This window comes from Squalius cephalus (assembly GCF_949319135.1).
Source record: "Squalius cephalus genome assembly, chromosome: 18".
In the NCBI taxonomy this organism is placed as follows: Eukaryota; Metazoa; Chordata; class Actinopteri; order Cypriniformes; family Leuciscidae; genus Squalius; species Squalius cephalus.
This window is the reverse complement of record NC_137139.1, coordinates 31,586,105-31,605,240: the sequence shown is the minus strand read 5'-3', so window position 1 is coordinate 31,605,240 and position 19,136 is coordinate 31,586,105. Positions and strand designations below refer to the sequence as shown.

General features: G+C 37.7%; 1 protein-coding gene across 3 annotated transcripts in view; it reads left to right on the top strand.

Moving 5' to 3' along the window:
• LOC307145726 (interferon-induced very large GTPase 1-like) overlaps window positions 1-17,408 on the top strand; it is a 32,774-nt gene extending 15,366 nt beyond the window's left edge. For 2 of the 3 annotated variants that reach the window (XM_079849189.1, XM_079849188.1), the window contains 4 exons: window positions 6,559-6,600; window positions 6,853-7,479; window positions 8,085-9,946; window positions 12,374-17,408. In XM_079849189.1, coding sequence (XP_079705315.1) covers window positions 6,559-6,600; window positions 6,853-7,479; window positions 8,085-9,946; window positions 12,374-17,059 — 7,217 coding nt within the window. In that variant the 3' untranslated portion in view covers window positions 17,060-17,408. The remainder of the gene's footprint in view (window positions 1-6,558; window positions 6,601-6,852; window positions 7,480-8,084; window positions 9,947-12,373) is intronic. The other variant, XM_079849190.1, reaches the window with a different exon arrangement.
• The last annotated feature ends 1,728 nt before the right edge of the window (window positions 17,409-19,136 follow it).

Below are 19,136 nucleotides of genomic sequence, written 5' to 3'. Positions count from 1 at the left end.
AACATAATAAAATACGTAGACCTACACCAAAAAACTTTGAGGATAAATTCGTTAAAATTGGGCAATTCCAGCGTTATGGATGTGACATTTGCAGTCAAAACTTGAAATATAAATTCTCAGAAAATGCATTTAATACCAATATATTGAAACGTCTGTTAATATATCCATACTCCCTTAATTAAGGAGTCAAGACATTAGAAAAATATCAGTCTACACATGCGTTTTATATTTAATATGAGGGAAATACACATGTGTGGTGACACAAAAAATCAGTTTTCAATTTAGGTGGCAAAATAAATTTAGGTGGCAAAATATTTTTTTAGTAATTCTATGAATTACACTGCGCAAACCAAAAGATATATACCCACCGGATGAAGAAGGGTCGGCCTCCACAGAACATAAAATATTCTTTTTATTTTATTTTTCTTGTTCGCATTTATGTGAGAAAAAAAACAATGTTACGGACGTGACAGTTCTCCATTACGGACATGACCGATCTGAAAGCGACTTTAAAAAAAATTCTCAAACAGAAAGCACAAAGCCTGTCTTTAAAGTTTAAAGTGAATTTCGTTTTTTATTAATTGTATCTTAATTTTAATCAATGTTTCATCAACCAATTGCCTGGATTTAATAAATAATAAATATAGTAGAAAATAGATCATCATGACACGGAGGCGCCGGCGAGTGAACTGGACTCTTGTCTCATAAATGAACTGAAACTCAGCGTAAGGTAGGCTACTTGCCTCACAGACCTGAGAAATATATAGAAAGCTTGAAATGTCTACTTTTAAACAGAACAATTCAAAACGAAAGAAAACAGACTGCTCTCATGTAATCCGTATGAAATGTGCATTTCTCTCTGGCGCGTTCTGCGAAGATCACGACGCATCGTCAACTTCATCTTTGCAGTCGACACAGAAAACATTGTTTATTAATAAACAATTAAAATGTCTCCTTGCTATATTTGACATATTCATGATCATTACTTTTGCTGGTTCTTTGTGACAGCTTTTAGATGCTTTATTGGCAGCGCCACCTACATGTTGAACGAGTCACACCGCATCAGCACCAAAAACATGATTTTTTTCTAATCTAAAATCAAAAATCGTGATACGAACCGAATCGTAGGTTTGGTCTATCGTTACAGCCCTAGTAAGATGAGAAAGCAAGAGTTTATGGTTGTACAAAAAACAAACAATGTCTATCTGAATATATTTGCCCAGCGCAAACCAGTACAGAAGTAGGCTAATCAATAAATTATCGGGGAGGGTCATGCCTTTTTTCACAATCATTTTGGAGGGTCATCGAAAAATGTATTGCTGGCGAAGGGAGGGTCATGTATTTTTTTGACTACAGATCTCAAAACTCCTCCGGTGGCCCCTTAAATAAAAAACGACAGTCCCTAATAAACATTATTACTGTAACAATGTTTGGATACTCTTATAGGTTACGTCCGTGGATCACGGCTGAACGCGTCTTCTCCGCACTCATTTACAAACAAACATTTTTTTTCGCCTATCGTGCGTCTACTCTACACCGTACCACTAAAAAGACGGATTATATCCAAGACTTCAGCCATAAATTAGTATTAATATTGATAGCATCACTGGTAGCGTCGTTGCTAACTTAACGTACTGTCCATCTGTTAAAATGGCGAATATATTAGATGTAAGTAGTCTACCTTTTGGTGCAGGTGAAGACACATTTGAGCTGCACGCGGTGCAGTCTGAGCTGGAAGCTGTTGAGAAACAGATCCACGACCTTTTAGTGAGACAGGCCGAGCTGATAGACCGGCGTTTGGCTCTTGAAACATCACGCGCGGATGCACACAAATCAGAGATTAACGTTACTAACCCGCTGACTCCGACCTCGTCTACTCCGTGCGTTTCTCAACATCGGCGAGCGTCGAGGTCGCGATCAGCCATGGTCTCGTTCACTCCGGCTCCAACATGCCACCACGAAGCCTGGATATTTCCGCAGCGGAAGACGCGAGTCAGGCCTAGACCAAGAAAACTCTCTCCGACCCTCCCGGTTTTCGAGATATCCACACAAAACCGCTTCTCCCCTCTTCGCGAAACAGAACGCGATGCTGTGATCATTGGCGATTCCATCGTTCGACACGTACACGCTACGTTAAATAAAAGTAAGGTGCATAGTCACTGCTTTCCTGGTGCTCGTGTTTCTGAAATCGCCGCTCGCGTTCCCGAGATTCTGAACGATAACGAGCGCGTCGGAACTGTGGTCTTGCACGCGGGAGTGAATGACATCAGGCTGCGCCAGACGGAAGTTCTGAAGAAAGACTTCAGGAATCTGATCGATACGGTACGCAGCACATCGCCTGATATAACGATCATTGTGTCAGGACCGCTTCCCACGTACCGACTAGGTCATGAAAAGTTTAGTAGATTATTCGCGCTAAATGAATGGTTAATGTCATGGTGCAATGAGCAGAAACTACTCTTTGTAAATAATTGGAATCTGTTTTGGGAGCGTCCTAGGCTTTACCGTGCTGATGGCTTACACCCAAGCAGATTCGGATCGGATCTTCTGTCAGATAACATCTCCAAAATGTTAAATACCTTTTGACTAGTAACCAAAAGTCCAAATCATAGTCTCTGCTGCACCAGTTTAACTGATATAAATAGTGTAGAACATTGCATAGAAACTGTGTCTATTCCTCGTTTAGTGAGATTAAATAATAAATCTACTGCAGGATCTAGAAAAAATCTAATTGTTATTAAACCAGAAAATGTTGCTATTAGTAATCAAAAACAATTTCTAAAGCTAGGTCTTCTAAACATTAGATCACTCACACCTAAGGCAGTTATTGTAAATGAAATAGTCACAGATAATAGCTTCGATGTACTTTGCCTTACTGAAACCTGGCTTAAACCAAATGATTATTTCGGTCTAAATGAGTCTACTCCATCAGGATACTCCTATAAGCACGAGCCCCGTCTGATTGGTCGTGGCGGTGGTGTTGCAACAATCTATAGAGATATTCTCAATGTTACTCAGAAAACGGGCTATAAGTTTATTTCGTTTGAAGTACTTGTACTAAATGTTACGCTCTTAGATGCTAGAAAAACATCCCTATTATCTCTAGCCTTGGCTACCGTATATAGACCGCCTGGGCCTTACGCTGATTTCCTAAATGAGTTTGCAGATTTTCTCTCAGACCTATTAGTTAATTTCGATAAAGCATTAATTGTTGGAGACTTTAATATCCACGTAGATAATTCAAATGATGCGCTAGGGGCTGCGTTTACAGATTTATTAAACTCCTTTGGGGTCAAGCAAAACGTTACCGGACCAACTCATCGTTTTAATCATACACTCGATTTAATTATATCACATGGAACCGATCCAACCGATATAGATATCATTCCACAAAGTGACGATGTCACTGACCATTACATGGTAACTTGCATATTACGTACTCCTGTAATATGTCATGCTGCGCCGCGTTATCGATTAGGCAGAACAATCCTTCCATCCACCATAGATAATTTTTCAAATAGCTTATCTGATCTGTCTCAGCTGCTCAGTGAACCTAAACAAACAGATGAACTTGAGGAATTAACTAGCACTATGAGCACCATTCTCTCTGGATCATTGGATATTGTTGCACCCATTAGATTAAGAAAGGTTAGAGAGAAAAGTAAAGCACCATGGTACAACAATACTACGCATGTTCTAAAGAGAGAAACCCGTAATTTAGAGCGTAAATGGAAAAAAACTAACTTAGAGGTCTTTAGAATCGCATGGAAAGACAGTATGTCACGTTACAAAAAGGCCCTAAAAGAGGCCAGGGCTGAGCATCTCCGCAAACTAATAGAAAACAACCAAAACAATCCTAGGTTCTTATTTAACACTGTGGCTAGACTAACAAATAAACAGATGTCTCCTGAACAAAATATTCCGTTACAGTTTAGTAGTAATGATTTCATGAAGTTCTTCACTGAGAAAATAGAAAACATCAGAACCACAATTGTAAACGTTCAATCCTCAATTGCGTCTTATAATTCAGCCTCAATTATCACCCCGCAAGAACAATTACAATGCTTTACAACTATAGAACAAAAAGAGTTAAATAAACTTATCACTTCATCTAAAACAACAACATGTTTACTAGATCCTATACCAATTAAACTTTTGAAAGAAGTGTTACCTATAGTGGAGGAGCCTCTCCTCAATATTATTAACTCGTCTTTATCTTTAGGTTATGTTCCAAGAACATTTAAACTGGCAGTTATAAAACCTCTCATTAAGAAACCACAATTAGATCCACATAATCTAGCAAATTATAGACCCATTTCAAATCTACCTTTTATGTCTAAAATACTAGAAAAAGCTGTGTCCGCTCAACTGGGCTCTTTCTTGCAAGAAAATGACATCTATGAAAAGTTTCAGTCTGGATTCAGGCCGCATCATAGCACTGAAACTGCGCTTGTTAAAATCACAAATGATTTACTTTTAGCTTCTGACCAAGGCTATATCTCAATACTAGTTTTACTTGATCTTAGTGCTGCGTTCGATACTATAGATCATACAATACTCTTAGATCGACTACAAAATTATACTGGTGTTCAAGGACAAGCACTAAGCTGGTTTAGATCGTATTTATCTGACCGATACCATTTTGTTTATTTAAATGGAGAAAAATCGATCATAACTCCAGTAAACTATGGAGTGCCGTAGGGATTTGTGTTAGGCCCTCTATTATTCTCAATATATATGCTGCCACTTGGAAATATTATAAGGAAACATGGAATTAGTTTCCATTGTTATGCTGATGACACTCAAATCTATATTTCATCACGGCCAGATGAAAACGCTAAATTATCCAAATTGACAGAGTGTGTTAAAGATATAAAAGATTGGATGACGCGCAATTTTCTTTTATTAAATCCAGACAAGACAGAGGTACTAATCATCGGTTCAAAAAACCACCCACAAAACCTCTTACAATACAACTTTAACATCGTAGGATGTCCTGTTACTTCATCCTCTACAGTTAAAGACCTGGGTGTTATATTAGACTGCAACCTGTCTTTTGAAAATCATATTTCATATGTTACAAGAACAGCCTTTTTCCACCTTAGAAACATTGCTAAGCTACGTAATATGCTATCTGTTTCTGATGCAGAAAAGTTAGTTCATGCATTCATGACCTCGAGACTAGATTACTGTAATGCTTTATTAGCTGGTTGTCCTGCATCCTTAATAAACAAGCTACAGTTAGTCCAAAATGTAGCCGCTAGAGTTCTAACTAGATCAAGAAAATATGATCATATAACACCAATTTTATCATCACTACATTGGTTACCTATAAAGTTCCGTATTAATTACAAGGTATTGCTACTGACTTATAAAGCCCTAAACGGCTTAGCTCCAGTCTATTTAACGGATCTTCTATCGCCCTATAATCCATCGCGCTCTTTAAGGTCACTAAATTCGAGGCGTTTGGTCATACCTAGGATATCCAGATCCACCAAAGGAGGGAGAGCATTTTCACATTTAGCTCCAAAACTCTGGAATAGCCTACCTGATACTGTTCGTTGCTCAGACTCGCTCTCCCAGTTTAAAACTAGATTAAAGACGCATCTCTTCAGCCAGGCATTCATATAATACTTTTAATCTTACAGTTAAATCCGACCTCTAGTTCATAAACGCCAGAGGAGAACTGGCCCCCGACTGAGCCCGGGTTCTCCCAAGGTTTTTTTTTCTCCATTAGGTCACCTGATGGAGTTTTTCGGTTCCTTGCCACTGTTGCCTTTGGCTTGCTCAGTTGGGGATATTTGGGAATATTTAATTGAATTAATCAATCAACGATACTATTGATCAGCATTACCAAACGTGGACGTTCCACTAGAAACAAACATTGATGTATTGTTTTATTACTGTGAAGCTGCTTTGATACAACCTATGTTGTGAAAAGCGCTATATAAATAAACTTGACTTGACTTGACTTGACAATGTTAAAGAAGGAGACAGGAACCGTTAAACGATCAACGTGATGCTTATTCCTAAAATAAACAAACAACCAAACAAAAGTATCATTCAATTTTAATTCATACAAATTGTATAAATCACATGAACATTTTTATGTAACTCATGTAATTGACCTAATAAGCTTATATTAAATTTTCATTTTTTTTTTTTCACTTGTCAATATTGTATTCATTTGACAGATTTGTATTCAGTCTGCAAAGACAATGCAAAGATCCCCCCAACAAGAAATCCAAAAACACAACTGGTGGTAAAAAAAAAAAAAAAAAAGTGTGTTATTTACTTATCCCCCATGCAGGAAATTAACTTATGTCCATCTTGGCCAGGACTCCCTGGAGGAAGAGATTTCTTTTAATCTCAATGGGACCTTCCTGGAAAAATAAAGGATAATAATGTGTTTTATGAAAGAGAGAATATAATCCTGAGGTGGAAAAACATGTTGACAAATTGTTCTTTTTGTGTGAATTATTTCTTAAATATATAAAGATAACAGAATTTGGTAAAAGAATTTGTGAAATTTTTAATTGCATGTTATTTTATTTGTAGGTAAAAGAAGACGGCGGAGTTCATCTCTTGAACGGCCTAATAGTAAGTAAACAAATATGATAACTCATAATATTCAATACTGAAAATATCATCAAAACCCCAGAATAGGGTGGAATCTTTATTCCTATTTCAATGTACATTATCTAAATGCTGCTGCACATTATATAATGACTTTTTAAGATTATTAATAGTTATTGTAGAGGTGATCATTCTATTTAAATTAATAACAATTTTTATAAATCACATCAACATTTTTAGTCGACCCACTAAACTAATGTCATGTTTGTTTTTCAGTGGCAGAGAGTGTCTGTGCTTTGCCAAAGCTGAATGTGGTTCTGTGTGGGAGAGACAGAACATTAAAAGCCTTCATATCAAACCTCATCCTGGAGCAGAGAGACAGAAGATCCGAGCTCAGCTCAGAGTGTGTAAAGCTGGAAGGAGAAGCTCATGGACGTCGGATCACTCTGGTGGAGCTTCCAGCTCTGACTCGACTCTCACAGAAGAAAGTGATGCGTCAGGCTCTCCGCTGTGTGTCTCTCTGTGATCCTGGTGTTCATGTTTTCCTCTTCATTATTCCTGACGGTCCACTTACTGATGAAGACAAAACAGAAACAGAGGAGATCCAGAAAATATTCAGCTCAAAGATCAACAACCACATCATGGTCCTCATAATCCAGAAGTCAGAGCATGAGACAGAAGAACAGAATGAGGCAATGAAGTCTGTCATTCAGTGTTTTGGAGGAAGACATCATTTCCTTGAGCCAAACCCACAAGTGTCCGTGTTGATGAATAAACTGGAGCAGATGATGGAAGAAAATAGGGGAATTTCTTTCTCCAATGAAACATTTTTGGATGCACAAATAGAGAAATTAGAAGAAACGAAGAAGAAAACCTCATTAGACACACAGATTCAACAGCAAGGTAATGATCAGAAAATCATTCTGTCTCACACCCACTTTAAATGATAAAACGTGGACAGAGGAGTAGTTATGGGGAGGAGAAAGTGTACATAATCTCAGTCAGACTATTGCACACACAATCTCTAAAAGACTAGGAAGAGGCTGTGGCTCAGACCTTATAACCTGCTTTTTCATACTTTCTGCAGTGACTTTATGGCTTTTATGCAGAATCTTTAAGCAGAATTTGGTTATGGTTCACCTAAGTTTTGGTGCTCAATAAAGATTTAAAACCATACAGTTGCTGTAAAATTTAGATACATTGAGAATTGTTTTGGAATCAGATCTGAACACCCACCAAACTAGTTTCATTAGGCCATAAATATATGTTAGTTTGGATAAGTAATTTCAGGAAATTGTCACAGATGATGTGTTAAATACATTTTCTTCATGTCACAATTAAACATTCACACAATTGTCAAATGCACATAAAATTCAAATTCTCAATATATTTTATTTCAGTTCGTTCTTTTGTAATTTGTAATAATTCAGACAGATTGCTCTTAAATGTTTGTGGGACTTGACGTTAAAAGACTAGCAGAATGACTCAGGCAGTTTTCTCTTTTTCAGATTCAAGAGAGGATTCAGATGATGTGAGGATTGTCTTGCTGGGAAAAACTGGAGCTGGGAAGAGTGCAACAGGAAACACCATCTTAGGGAGAGAAGCATTTATAGAAGACGTGTCTCAATATTCAGTTACTAAAGAGTGTCAGAGAGAGACGGCTGAGATTGATGGCAGACACGTTACTGTGATTGACACTCCAGGACTGTTTGATACTAAAGTTAGTCATGAAGAGATCCAGAGAGAAATCACCAACTGCATCTCCATGATTCTGCCAGGACCACATGTGTTTCTGTTACTGATACCAGTGGGACGATTCACTGAGGAAGTTGAAAACGCTGTCAAGATCATTCAGGAGACTTTTGGTGAAAGCTCAATTATGTACACTATGGTGCTCTTCACCAGAGGAGATGATCTGAAGAAGAAGAAGAAGAACATTGAAGAGTATCTGGGTAAACCTGAATCTGCTTTGATGAACCTTGTTGAACAGTGTGGAAACAGATATCATGTGTTCAATAATAATGAGACTGGAGACCGTGTGCAGGTGTCGACATTACTGCAGAAAATCAATGACATGGTGACAGCAAATGGAGGGAGTTGCTACACATGTAAGACGTTCAGACAGATGGAAAGAGAAAAACAAGAAGCAAAAATGAAGAAGCTAATGGACAAAGTGGAACAACTGAACAGAGAGAGAGAAGAACTCCTGGCCAAACATGAAGAAGAGAAAGAGAAAATAAAGATGAAGATTGAGGAAGAAAGAAATAATCATGATGCAGAGAAGAAGAGAAGAGAAGAAGAATTTGAGAAAAAGAGGGAGAAAGAACAAAAAGTCTGGGATGAACTTTATCAGAGACTTAAAGAAGAAAGAGATGAAATCAAAAAACAGAAAGAAGATCTTCAGGCCAAACATGAAGTGGGAATAGAAAAAATGAAGAAGATGATGGAGGAAGAAAGACTGAATCATGACAGTGAGAGGAGGAGAAGAGAAGAAGAATACAGAGAGATTGAAAAACAACACAAAACACAACTAGAGAAATTGGAGTCAAAGTTACAAGATGAAAAACAGAGGAGGGAAGAGGAAGATGAGAAGAGGAAGGAGAAAGAACAAAACATAAGAGATCAATGTGATGAGAAAATAAAGAAAGAGAGAGAGGAAATAAAAAGAGAAAAGGAGAGGATAGAAAGAGAGAAAGATGATCTTCTGGCCAAACATAAAATTGAAATAGAAAACATGAAAACAAAGATGGAGGAAGAAAGACAGAATCATGACAATGAGAGGAGGAGAAGAGAAGAAGAAATCAGAGAGAATGAAGAACAACACAAAAGAGAAATGAAAATAGAACAAGAGAAATGGGAGAAAAAAATACAAGAGGAAAAAAAGAGAGGAGAAAATTTTGAGAAAAGGAGGGAGAGAGAACAAAAAAGGTGGGATGAATCTTATCAGAGACTTAAAGAAGAGAGAGATGAAATCAAAAGACAGAAAGATGATCTTCAGGCCAAACTTAAAATTAAAATAGAAAACATGAAAACAAAGATGGAGGAAGAAAGACAGAATCATGACATTGAGAGGAGGAGAAGAGAAGAAGAATTCAAAGGGAAAGAAGAACAATACATAAAAAAGATAAAAGAACAAGAGGAACAAATGCAAAATTTGACCAAACAATATGAGACACTCACAACAGAAATACAGAATGAGAAATATCTTAGAGAAGAACAAAGTAAGATTTATGAAGAGAAAATTAAGTTAATAGAACAACAGAAGCAAGATGAACTAAAGAGACTAAAACAAGTGAACTATGAAGAAGACAGAAGAAAAGACATGGAGAACATGAAAATCTGCTGCTCTCCAACAGCCTCTTCTCTGCTGGTAAGTGATCAATGTAAATCAAGGGTCAGGAGCATTAGAGGACTTAGAGGTTTTATAACTGTTAAAGCCCGGGGCACACCAAGTCGATGGTTGACCGTTGGGCCATTTTTGAGCGTTGGTCGGCTTAGTTTTTGTCAGTTTGTCATGCACAGTTGACTCTAGTCGGACTCCAGTTCTCGAGAATCGTTGATTCAGAGCCGTCGGTGAGAGAGATCACTCTGATTCAATAGAGTCTGGCTGCAGACCTGCACTTGCACTCTCAGACTTGCACTCTCAGACCTGCACTCTCAGACACCAGCGCTTCCTCTGCCTGTGACGTCACTTGCAATCGACACAAATTAACCGGAAATATGTTTCCAGCAGTAATTGTTATATTAATTTTTTCAGAAAAAAAAAAAAAAAAACGGCATATTTATTGAGTTATTAAACATTGTATTGTTAAAGTTGGTATTATACCTTATATTGCTATCATATACTGTTGTGTACCAACATTTACACAACATTTCCAACATTTCGGATTTACTAGATTTATGACTTGGGAGCAGGGAGATACGAGGTTACGCTGTCATTATAAGAATGGTACGGACACAGACGTCGCTGCTGCCGGCAGTGTTCATCAAAGTCTGCGGTCGCATTGAGCCTTTTGACAAGAGATGAGACTTTAAGAGCTATTCAAATCTAATGATTGTGGTTACATACATCTTCCTAAACTCCATTTTAAACATTTAAGAGATATGAGTGATGCAATACCAAAATAGGCCTACTAGGCTGTCTAATAGGCGGAAATTAGCCTAATCTAAAACTTACCTTCGTGGCTCACAGGCTTCCTTCTGCACCGAAGCATTACAGCTATCGATTTTTAACAAAACATGCCTACTCAAATGTATCTAACCTAACTATTTTCACTCGTTATTGTCTAAAAAACATACAGAATTATCCAAAGATAGGTTTACTTGGCGCCAGTAACTTAGGCAGACCTTTTTTCTCCCATAAATTAAAACCTTGCTACTTGGTAATTTTATATGCACAATGCCAACTTCGAGTCAGTAAAATAATAATAAAAACAATAATTTAATGCTGGTATCCAAAACATTTAATTCAAGTATTATATTAGATACCTTTTTAAAACTTCAATGCACACGTGTAATAAGTAGACATTTAAAATACATCTATAACTGATATATAGTTTAACACAGATAAAATCAGAGTTGAGGCTTGCTTTACGTGTTGCTCGACGAGGATTTCTTAATCTTGAGGAGACAAAATGTCGCGAGGCTCCCGCCGCGGAGTGAAGAAGAGGTGGAGTTACGAGGATTCTCAGACAGTTGAAGTGTCCAATGGAGTTAAGCGATTTGCTCTCTAGCTGTTTACAACACTTTAGATTGGTTAATAATTTGTGAAAATAAAAGAACCACGTGGGGACTGACCAATAGCATCGATTTGTGAAAAAATATGAAATTGACAAACTTTGGACATACAAGGTTTCCGCCCGACAGCGACGATATATATTTATTTATATGTATATACTTACAGAAACAATTTTTTAACGACATTGGGAGCTGTTCTCAGTCCGACACAAACCACACTATGTGTCGATTGCAAGTGACGTCACTTGCAGAGGAAGCGCTGGTGTCTGAGCGTGCAGGTCTGAGAGTGCAAGTCTGGGAGTGCAAGTGCAGGTCTGCAGCCAGACCCTTCTCCTCTGATTGGCTGTTCAGCTTCACGAATCAGCGCACAAGAAAAAAGAAACTGACGAAAGCAAACAAGCAACAAACTTAAGAGGGAACACTGCAGACACTTTTCATTATTGTCAACTTGTCATTTTTGAACAGTAGGTTATTTTATTAATAACCAAGGGATGACAATGCCATTGACAACACAGACATTATTGAAAAAGCTACACAAATCAGTCTGTTATGAACACTGCTTGCGTTGTATATCCACAGTAATAATCCAGTAAAAATCCATGGGGCGGAATTAATAGCGGGTGGGTCCTCTCACGCAGGTGTAAAATGCACGGGCTAGTTGGCCGTTGGCTGTAGTCTGAGCAGTGTTCAAGTGTAACTTTTTTGCCCCCATGCAGGCGAGGCGAGGTAATGCCACAATCGGCTTTTGCTGCTAGTTCTTTGTCGTCGGTTCAGTGTGTCCTTACCTTAAGAGCCGAGAATATGGACAAATACTCCAGATTTAGAACCTACAAACATAATGTATACACTTGACTTGCAAATATAACATCACAAAGAAATTACGTTTTCTTCGAATTTAAATGACAGGGCCCTAAATTAACTTCATTTTGTCTATAATCTCAAAATGCTTCTTGAAAAATATTTCTTATCTAAATTTTAATTACTGTAGTTCTTCACTATAATGTTTTTTTTTATTCCCTAAGCTAATGTGTTTTATTTGAATGTGTTCATGTATTTACAGAAAGATGAAACTGAAAAGCTTGGACCAAGAACCAATGAACAGCTCGAAGAACTCTATGATAGACTAGATCTGACAAAAAGACGTCAAGATAAAATGAAAACGGCAGACGTTCTTCAAATCACCAAGTCTTCATTTCAGTCTCAGGAGCCACTGGAAGAGAATGAACTGGTAAACTCATTCCTACAAAAGCTGATTAACATGAACTACAGAGCAAGATACACAGCCATAAAACACAGAAAGAAAGAAGATAACAAAGACAGAGCAAGCCCTGATATTCACCCAATGGATGTTCAGATGGCCGTGTTTCATTGTGCTGATGGTTTCCTGAAGCAGCTGATGGTGACTAAACTCTCACAGTGTCAGTATTCACTGCCTCTGCTTGTTCCTGATCCATTCACACAACAGATTGAGTTTCCTCTCTGGACATTCAGACAAATCAACAAGAGTTGGAAGAAGAAAGAGTCCAATAATGAAATCATCAGTCAAACTCAACCGGTCTACAAGGCTGAGACTCCAATGGTGGCTTTCTTCAGGTTTGGTTCAGTGTCTTCATCTAAGTCTCAGCTGATAAACGGCCTCATCAATGAGAAACACCAAACGTTCTTCCACAGGAACTGCTCAGGCAACAGCAGAACCAGATTACTGATGGACGGAGTAGTGGAGATCGCCTGGTACTGCCCTTCTGGGAAAAACACTGAGGCATTTGATGACTGTGTGGCTTTCTGTAATCTTCATGGTGATGCAGGAACCAATGAGAAACAATATGAGATTCTGACCAGCATGGCTTCAGTAAACGTCCTCTTCTTACCTGATTTTGGACAGAAGAACCAGTACAAGGGTTTGGTGAGATCACTCTTCAAATCTCATCAGCCTCTCATTTGTCTGCTCACTGACAATGACTGTGATGAAACTGAACTGAGGAATGGAAAATTCATAATTGGTCTTTTGGACAAAAACCTGTATGATATATCTAATCAGATAAGGGAGATGATCAGAGTGAGTTTGACAAAGCAGAAAATGAACTTCAAACTTGAAGATGTGGCCAAACACACAGGAATCAGAGTAGATGAGGAGGATCCAAAGTGCCGGAGAGGGAAAGAGGCAGCGATTCAGATCATGGGATTACTGAGAGGAAAGGATCTATCAACAGTGAAAGAAACAATCCTGCCCTGTCAGGGGAAACTGTGGCATGACTGGTGTAAAATCAACAAAGAGCTGCATCATCTAGAAGGAGAAAATCTAGAGGAAGATAAAAGTACCAAACTCAAGATCATGAGAGATATAAGAGAAATGCAAGTGGCCAAAGGAGTGAGTAAGTTCATGAAAACATTTATTGAAACAATGAAATCACAGAGAGACAATGAAAAGAACTATGTCCTCATATGGATGATGAACCTGTTGAATGACTTCACTTCAGAGAAGCTCTTTGGACTACATAAAGAGTATGACAAGAAATGGCATGAAGTCTCAGCACTGAAAAAAAACCCTGATAAAATAGATCATCTGCAGATTGAACAAGCAAACCTGGAAAACATATCAGAGCAAATCAATAGAACAAGTTTTGGCTTGGAGCACATCCTGAGAGAGTTTGGTCAGATCTATGAATCGTGGTCGTCTGTGAAGAAAAAGACAAAGAAGAACAGTCTGCAGTTTGACTTCTGTTCTCTCCCGAGTCTTGCAGCAGAGATGATGATCTCTGGATTTCCAATGGAGCTGATGGATGGAGATGCTGCTCATATTCCTCTCTCCTGGGTCTCTGCTGTTCTAGGTGAACTTGTTAAGAAACTGGGAGACCAGAAAGTCTTTGTACTGTCCGTTTTAGGGATTCAGAGCTCTGGGAAATCCACCATGCTGAATACCATGTTTGGACTGCAGTTTGCCGTCAGTGCTGGAAGATGCACCAAAGGAGCTTTCATGCAGATGGTCAAAATATCAGAGGAGATGAAAACTGAGCTGAAGTTTGACTATATTCTGGTTGTTGACACTGAAGGACTTCGTGCACCAGAACTGGCTGGAAGGTCAACAACACATCGTGACAATGAAATGGCCACATTTGTTGTTGGTCTTGGAAATATGACCCTGATCAACATCTTTGGAGAAAACCCATCTGAGATGCAGGACATTCTTCAGATTGTTGTTCAGGCCTTCATGAGGATGAAGAAGGTCAGACTGACTCCCAGCTGCAAATTTGTGCATCAGAATGTCTCCGATATCACAGCTGGAGAGAAAAACACAGAGGGAAGGAGACGACTGCAGGAGAAACTGGATGATATGACAAAACTCGCTGCTAAAGAGGAAGTCTGTGATGCAGAAGGATTCAGTGATGTGATTGAGTTTGATGTACAGAATGATGTGAAGTATTTTGCTCAGCTCTGGGAGGGCAGCCCACCCATGGCACCACCAAACCCAAACTACTGCGAGAACATTCAAGAACTGAAGGACACTATTCTTACACACGCTTCAAAATCAAACGGCATAATGTTGACCCACCTAAGAGACCGTATTCAAGATCTTTGTGAGGCTTTGCTTAATGAACAATTTGTGTTCAGCTTCAAAAATACTCTGGAAATCGCAACATACAAGAAACTAGAGACTGAATACAGCAAGTGGACCTGGAGCCTCCGGAGTGCCATGCTGGACATTGAAAACAGACTACACAACAAAATAGAAAATGAAGCAATTCATGGTGTTGAGGAAGCTGATCTTCAAACAGAACTAAATCCAAAACGTAAAGAAGTGGAAAAGACATTGTCTGATTTCTTTGAGAAAGACAGAGACGCAGCTGTACTGAACCAGTGGAAAGGTTTCTTTGAGATAAAAATCAAACAGCTTCAAGAAAACATTGTGAAAGAAACTAAGAGGAAATTAAATGGGGTTCTTCAGAAGCGTTACATGAAGAAAAAGATGGATGCTGAGAGGACACTTCATGAAAACACACTCTTTGAAAAGAGCAAAGAACTTGCTTTAAAATTCAAAGAACAAGCAAATGATGAACATTTCATGAAAACAAAGTTTGATTTATTTTGGAAACAACAGACAGCTGAGATCATCAAAGACACTCCTTTAGTCAAAGATATTGACATATTAGGAGATGTGAAAAAGATCCTCATTCAGAACTATGAAAGTCTCCCTTTAGACTGTATGAAATTGAGCAGTAAGCACAAATATATGTTCTGTTTGCCAAGCTATTCAGAATATGTACAGTTAAAGAAACACAGAGGATATACAGCAGCTTTTAAAAATGCCTACAGAGGAGCTAAAGTGATGATTGGTCGTGTTTTATCTGAGGAAGATGAAGTCCAGATAAGATCCTTAATCACAGACATCGCTGAACACACAGATAAAATGATTCAGTCATATAACATTGTAAAGATGGGCTACAGCAACAGTTGCATTCAACAACTCGTAGATTACATAAAGGCAAGAATAACACAGCATCAGGAAGGGCCAAAAGTGAAATATGTGTTCAAGAGTGAATTCTTCATAGATCTGGTACTTTTCATATTCCACAGCACAAACAAGACATTCACTGATCAATACAAAATGTTCAGGGAAGCCAATGATCCTGTTCTCTATTTTGAGAGGAAGAGTCAAGAATATTACAGGATTTTTCAGAAATACTGTAAAGGAGCATCATCAGCTGCTGTTTTTGGTGAATTTGTTTGTAATAAACTTAAAGAGCCCATTCAGCAGACGGTCTACAAAAAAACTGCCAGAGATTTATCAGATGAAATGAGGACAAACTGTGAATCACTAAATGGGAACCGATCAAACCTGGAGAAACACATCTTGAGGACACTGGCAGAAAAAAATAAATTTAAAGCATGCATGATGTACATTAACAATCCCAGAAAACACTTCAAGAATTTCATCAGAGATGAAGTCAGTCAGTACATAACTGAAAGATTTGAAGACAGTGTTCGACCCAAGATGGAAAACAGCATTAAACAGCTGGAGCAGAGGATCACAAACGCAGCACAACAATCCACCAAACATGTTAAAGAGAACAATGGAGATGCTCATCTGTGGTTGCGTCATTTCACACTCCAACTCTCTGATGTGCTGGTATTGTCTCTAAAAGACCTCACTGGAGTGAATCATGATGATGTTGAAGTCAACTTCGTAGAAGAAGTGATAAAGAAAGAACTTCCTTCTATAATATCTGACATACACAGTAAATTCAGCACAGAAACTTTTCCAGTAAAGCTGGAACACACAGACAGACCAGATGAGCTTCTGATCAATCACTTCTGTGACTGCTGTTGGGTTCAGTGTCCTTTCTGTAGAGCGATCTGCACAAACACAATAGAAGGCCATCCTGGAGATCACAGTGTTCCTTTCCATCGTGCTACTGGAGTAAATGGGATGAGTTACAGAGGAACGACAAACCTATCTATCAGCATCTGCACATCAGCAGTAGCCAGTGATCGATCTTTCTATCCAAATAGCTCAGATGATGATGGAGTCCTCTGGAAGGAATACAGAAAAGGAGGTCCTAAATATGCGTCATGGAGTATCACCCCGGATCTCTCTGAGCTGCCGTACTGGAAGTGGTTTGTGTGCAGATTCCAGAAAGATCTGGAAAATCACTATGGAAAAACCTTTCAGGGAAGTGGCAAGATTCCAGATGATTGGAGAAGATACTCTCGAGAAGAAGCTATTGAGAGTCTGGATAAATACATTTAATGAAACAATTAACAAGGACTCTGATACACAATACACATCTGAAATTAGATTATGTCCCACACTTCAGTGAATGAGGAATATACTAAACTAAATATAGCACACTGAAACTGCTCAAAGAAGGAGTCCACAGAATAGATTCAACATTTTAAAGAAATATATAATCAAAATGTTCTGTTCTACACAGCAGAAACTGATCTATACTTGAAGGCAGATGTTCAAAGAATATACCAAATATGTACATTATTATTTCATTAACTCACTTTCTCACTAGTTTGTGTCCTGTGGATGTATTGCCAGATGTATACTACTGCTCTACAAATATCATTCAGCTATAATAAAATGCATTTCAATGTATACGTAAGCATTGATTTTTGCCTATAGATTTAAGCAGGACAAAATATTGCACTGAACCACATGCCATATAAACAAATGCTTGAATATAATTTGCTTGGTTTGGAAAGTAGTTGCAAGACGTACTATGTTTATAATGCACAATATAAATAAATGGTTAAAAATATATATGATAAAAAAAAAACTGTTTAGTTAAATTAAAAGAATCTCCAAAAATTCTGTTTTGAGCAGATTTATTTAGCTTTATGTTTTATTAATTTTGTTTTTGCATTTTGGCAACATTATAAACTGTTATCAGAAGTATCTGTTTCCATGTAATGTCTATATTTCAGAAATGTACATATACAAATCATGCACTAATAATGTATTAATTTATGGCAGAAACAATGATCTCATTAAAGCAATTAGTACAAGTTGTGAACATAATGGTTACAATATATGGAAAATAGCAGTAGTGCATGTTGATTCAGTTTGATTTCAGTTTGCATCATCTGAAGTCTTCGCAGGAGTTGAAATCATCTCTTCACAGGTGTTATGATCATCTGAAGTCTTCATAAGAGTCTGGATCCAAACTGGAGCTGGTGTGTGGGCATCCCGAGGTAGAAACAGTTAAACACATGGAAAATAATTAGCGAGGTTGTGAATGTAGTGTTCATAACATTTAAAGCAACGATAATCATGTGCATTTGATCTGATAACTAATAAGGTTATGAGGTGTATTATGTGAATGCTTGGCTAAAGAGATGCGTCAGATTTAAACTGGGAGAGTGAATCTGAGTCCTGAACATTATCAGGAAAGCTATTCCAGAGTTTAGGAGTCAAATGTGAAAACGCTCTCCTTCCTTTAGTGGACTTAGATATTCTAGGTACAACTAGAAGCTTTGTGATCTTAAAGAGCGTGATGGATTGTAAGGCGATAGAAGATCAGTTAAATACAGGAGAAAAATCATTTAGGGCCTTAAAGGTCAGTAGCAATACGGGACTTAATAGATAACCAGTGTAGAGATGATAGAATTGATGTTGTGATTATATTTTCTCCTCCTGGGCTGTTTCTCAACTTAGTTCATCTATCAATATTGGTGGCAATGGTTATGATCTACTAAATAATGTTGAAACAATGGTAGTGTCATATGACTGATTCTACATTACTGCTGTTGAATCAACATTGAAATTAACAAAAATAAACATTGGTAATGTTGTTTGATCAATGTTACAATGTGATGCTGATTCTACATCACTTTTGTTGAAATACAACTGAAATGTACAAATGTCAGTTAACACTAGAATCATTAACACTATTTAAATAATATCCATTAATTCTAAAGAATTCTAAAAAAAAAAAAAAAACCTTCAATGAGTAAAAACAAAACCAAACAAACAAACCTAAACTAAAATGTCATATTGAAAATAAAACTAAATTAAAGAACTATAATAACGCTGCTGTAAACTTACTGTATGTGCTGTTAAAGCTTACAATACAAAAAGTACAAAGGAAACGTTAAAAAAACTGTGGCAGGAAAAGGTCATATCACCATCCCCTACATATATGCTTTTATCATAATTCTATATTTACATTATGCCGTTGTCATGACCACACCCAAATAATTAACTATTTAGTTTTTCATGAAACTAGTGACAAAATTTCTACATATAAAACCAAAAATAATTTCTCATCCTCATTAAGTTTCATGTTTCTCCAGACTAACCCATGAAACGTGAAACAATG